At 70.4% G+C, this 2,333-nt stretch overlaps 2 protein-coding genes across 2 annotated transcripts in view; both read right to left on the bottom strand.

Moving 5' to 3' along the window:
- Window positions 1–10: 10 nt before the first annotated feature.
- H696_04121 (hypothetical protein) lies at window positions 11–315 on the bottom strand (the record flags this gene model as incomplete). Its single annotated transcript, XM_009498004.1, has 2 exons — window positions 11–139; window positions 217–315. The coding sequence occupies 2 exons, from the start codon at window positions 313–315 to the stop codon at window positions 11–13; spliced, it is 228 nt and encodes a 75-aa protein (XP_009496279.1).
- Window positions 316–427: 112 nt separating this feature from the next.
- Window positions 428–2,333, bottom strand: part of H696_04120 (hypothetical protein) — a gene marked incomplete at both ends in the record, with an annotated part of 2,155 nt that continues 249 nt past the window's right edge. The window contains 5 exons of the mRNA XM_009498003.1: window positions 428–1,322; window positions 1,445–1,676; window positions 1,802–1,874; window positions 1,968–2,031; window positions 2,152–2,245. Coding sequence (XP_009496278.1) covers window positions 428–1,322; window positions 1,445–1,676; window positions 1,802–1,874; window positions 1,968–2,031; window positions 2,152–2,245 — 1,358 coding nt within the window. The remainder of the gene's footprint in view (window positions 1,323–1,444; window positions 1,677–1,801; window positions 1,875–1,967; window positions 2,032–2,151; window positions 2,246–2,333) is intronic.

Raw genomic sequence — 2,333 nt, 5'->3', positions numbered from 1 at the left:
CGGCACCAGCTTAGGACGAGCCAGAGGGGGCCAGATAGTGGTTGGTGGCCGCCAACCGGGTGGCCTCCGGCACGACGGCATCCTGAGGCAGGGAGGCTGGCCGGGTGATCTCCTGCTGCTTGAAGTAGCGGCGCTCCTCCTGGACCAGACGGCCCTCCGCGCCAATTGTCGGTCTAGTCATTCGCCCGCCCCGAATAGTCCTCCTTCTTGGCGCACAATTGTCGTAACGCCTCGTGGCGAGCCCAGAGCGCCCGGGCTCTGGATCGGGCTCTCCGGCGAGGGCAGTCCCCCGAGGGGGGGGGGGGGGGGGGACATGCGGGAAGCCCGGAACGTGTGACTCATCGACCCCGGACCAAGTCCCGCGGGCGTCAGGCACCACCGCCACCGCCACCGCCACCGCCACCGCCACCGGTGGGCATGGCGGCCATCAGTTGCCGAAGGGGGTCAGGTGGCGCAGGGGCTTGGCCGTGCCGCACTTGGACCCCGTGCCGCCGGGAGGCTGGATCAGATGGCCAATCCGGTCGTTGAGGAAGTCAACGGACGCCATGAAGGCCCGGCGGACCTGCGGAACCTGGCGATCAGCCTCGCCGACCAGTCGACCCGCCTGAGCCAGCGCCGGAGCCAGGTACTGGTCGCGAGCCTGCTCCAGGCGCACGACCACCGCCGGGGCGAAGTGGGCCGCCGTCGCGACGGACCACTGCTTCCCGGAGTCCAGGCTCGGGAGGATGGCCTTCTCGGCCAGCTGGTACGACTGGGTGTAGGCCTCGGCAAAGGTGGACCCCAGAAGGCTGGGGAGGGTGGCGCGCGCGTGCGCCGCCACGGCCGCCGTCTCGGCCGCCGACCACCGGGCCAGCGCCGCCCCATGGGCCGGCAGGGTGGCCGCCTGCTCACGAAGGCGACTCACCGCGTCGGCCGGGCCGCGAGCCACCAGATCACCTGCCAGCTGCATGGCACCATGGTGCATGGCAGCCAGCGGGCCGAGGACCCGGGGGAGGTTGGCCACGGCCGCGCCGGCCGCCAGCGACAGCAGCCGATACAGGAAGATCGGGTGCGTCATGGTCCCGGCGATGATATCCACCTGCATGTCCCGCGGAGCCACCGTCAAAACCGTGGTCAGGAGAACCGCCCCCAGCACGAAGGTGGCCACACAGAAAGCCAGCAGGAGCAGCATCAAAAAGCGCAGACCTCCTGCCGGGGCGGAGGTGGTGGTCCGCCGGCGCTGGACCGCGGCCCCGGTCAGCAGACGCTTTTGGTAGGTGGCCGTCGGCACGGCATCCGCCTGCGAGGCAAGACGCGCGGCAACGAACAAATAGTCCGACAGCCTGTGGCCCGAGCAGCAGGGCAACCCCCAGGAGGGGGGGCGCGGGCGGGGGAGAAGGGAGGACGGTCAGCGGATGGCGCGGGGTGCAGCCGAAAGGGCCGGCCGGTCGCGACGGGGGCGCACCGATTGATGAAAGCCAGGCTGGAGGGATGGCAGTCCTGGCGGTCGACCACCAGCGTCACAAGGTGGGGCTCGACCATGCGGCAGTACGACCGGGCCATGTGGAGATGGGACGAGGCGTAGCCGCCGGAGGGGAGGATGAAGTTCTTCAGCGGCGGAAGCCGGGCGCTGATGTCGTCGATCCACTCCTCGAGCTGGGTGGCCAGCATGCCATCATCGTCGAACTGGGTGGCGTCTGGGGGTGCCCCGGGGCAGCAAGGGGGGGGGGGGGGGGGGGGGGGGGGGGTCAGGAAAATGCCCGGCTCGGGGACGGTGAGCAGCGAGGGGACAGGAGGGGCACATCGGGAGCCCGGCACGCACTGATCTTTGTGGGGTTGGAGCTGGTCCGCGGGGTGGCGATGTGGGCCCCGAGGTCGAACAGCCAATTCTGGACCTATGGGTGCGGCGCGGAGGCGCGGTCAGCATGTGGGCAGGCGCGGCGGCAGGAGCAACGGCGAGAGCGGCAGCGGCGGGCCGCGAGGCGTACCAACACCAGGTGGTCGGCGATCATCTTCTTGTCCTTGTGGCTGGTGAGGAACTGAATCGCAACGCTGCGTCACATCCCGAAGCAGGAGAGTCAGTCCGGACAGGAGCGCCTGGCAGCAGGGTGCAAGTCGAGCAGGTGGCAGGCCAGGCGGCGTGCGCGCGAGCGGCACCGTCACAATACGCACCCGATGCTGGAGTTCAACGTGTCAACATGGCCCATGGTCAGGAAGACGGGGTCGGACTTGGACACGCGAGTCCCATTGTAGAGGCTCGAGGTCCCTGCACATGGCAGGGGAGACGGGCAACGAGGTGAGTGGCCGAGGGGGGGGGGGGGGGGGGGGGGGGGGGGGGGGGGGGGGGGGGGGGG

Source organism: Fonticula alba (genome assembly GCF_000388065.1).
Source record: "Fonticula alba strain ATCC 38817 unplaced genomic scaffold supercont2.6, whole genome shotgun sequence".
Lineage (NCBI taxonomy): Eukaryota > Rotosphaerida > Fonticulaceae > Fonticula > Fonticula alba.
Note: the sequence above shows the minus strand (reverse complement) of the source record. Positions and strands in the feature narration are given on the sequence as shown.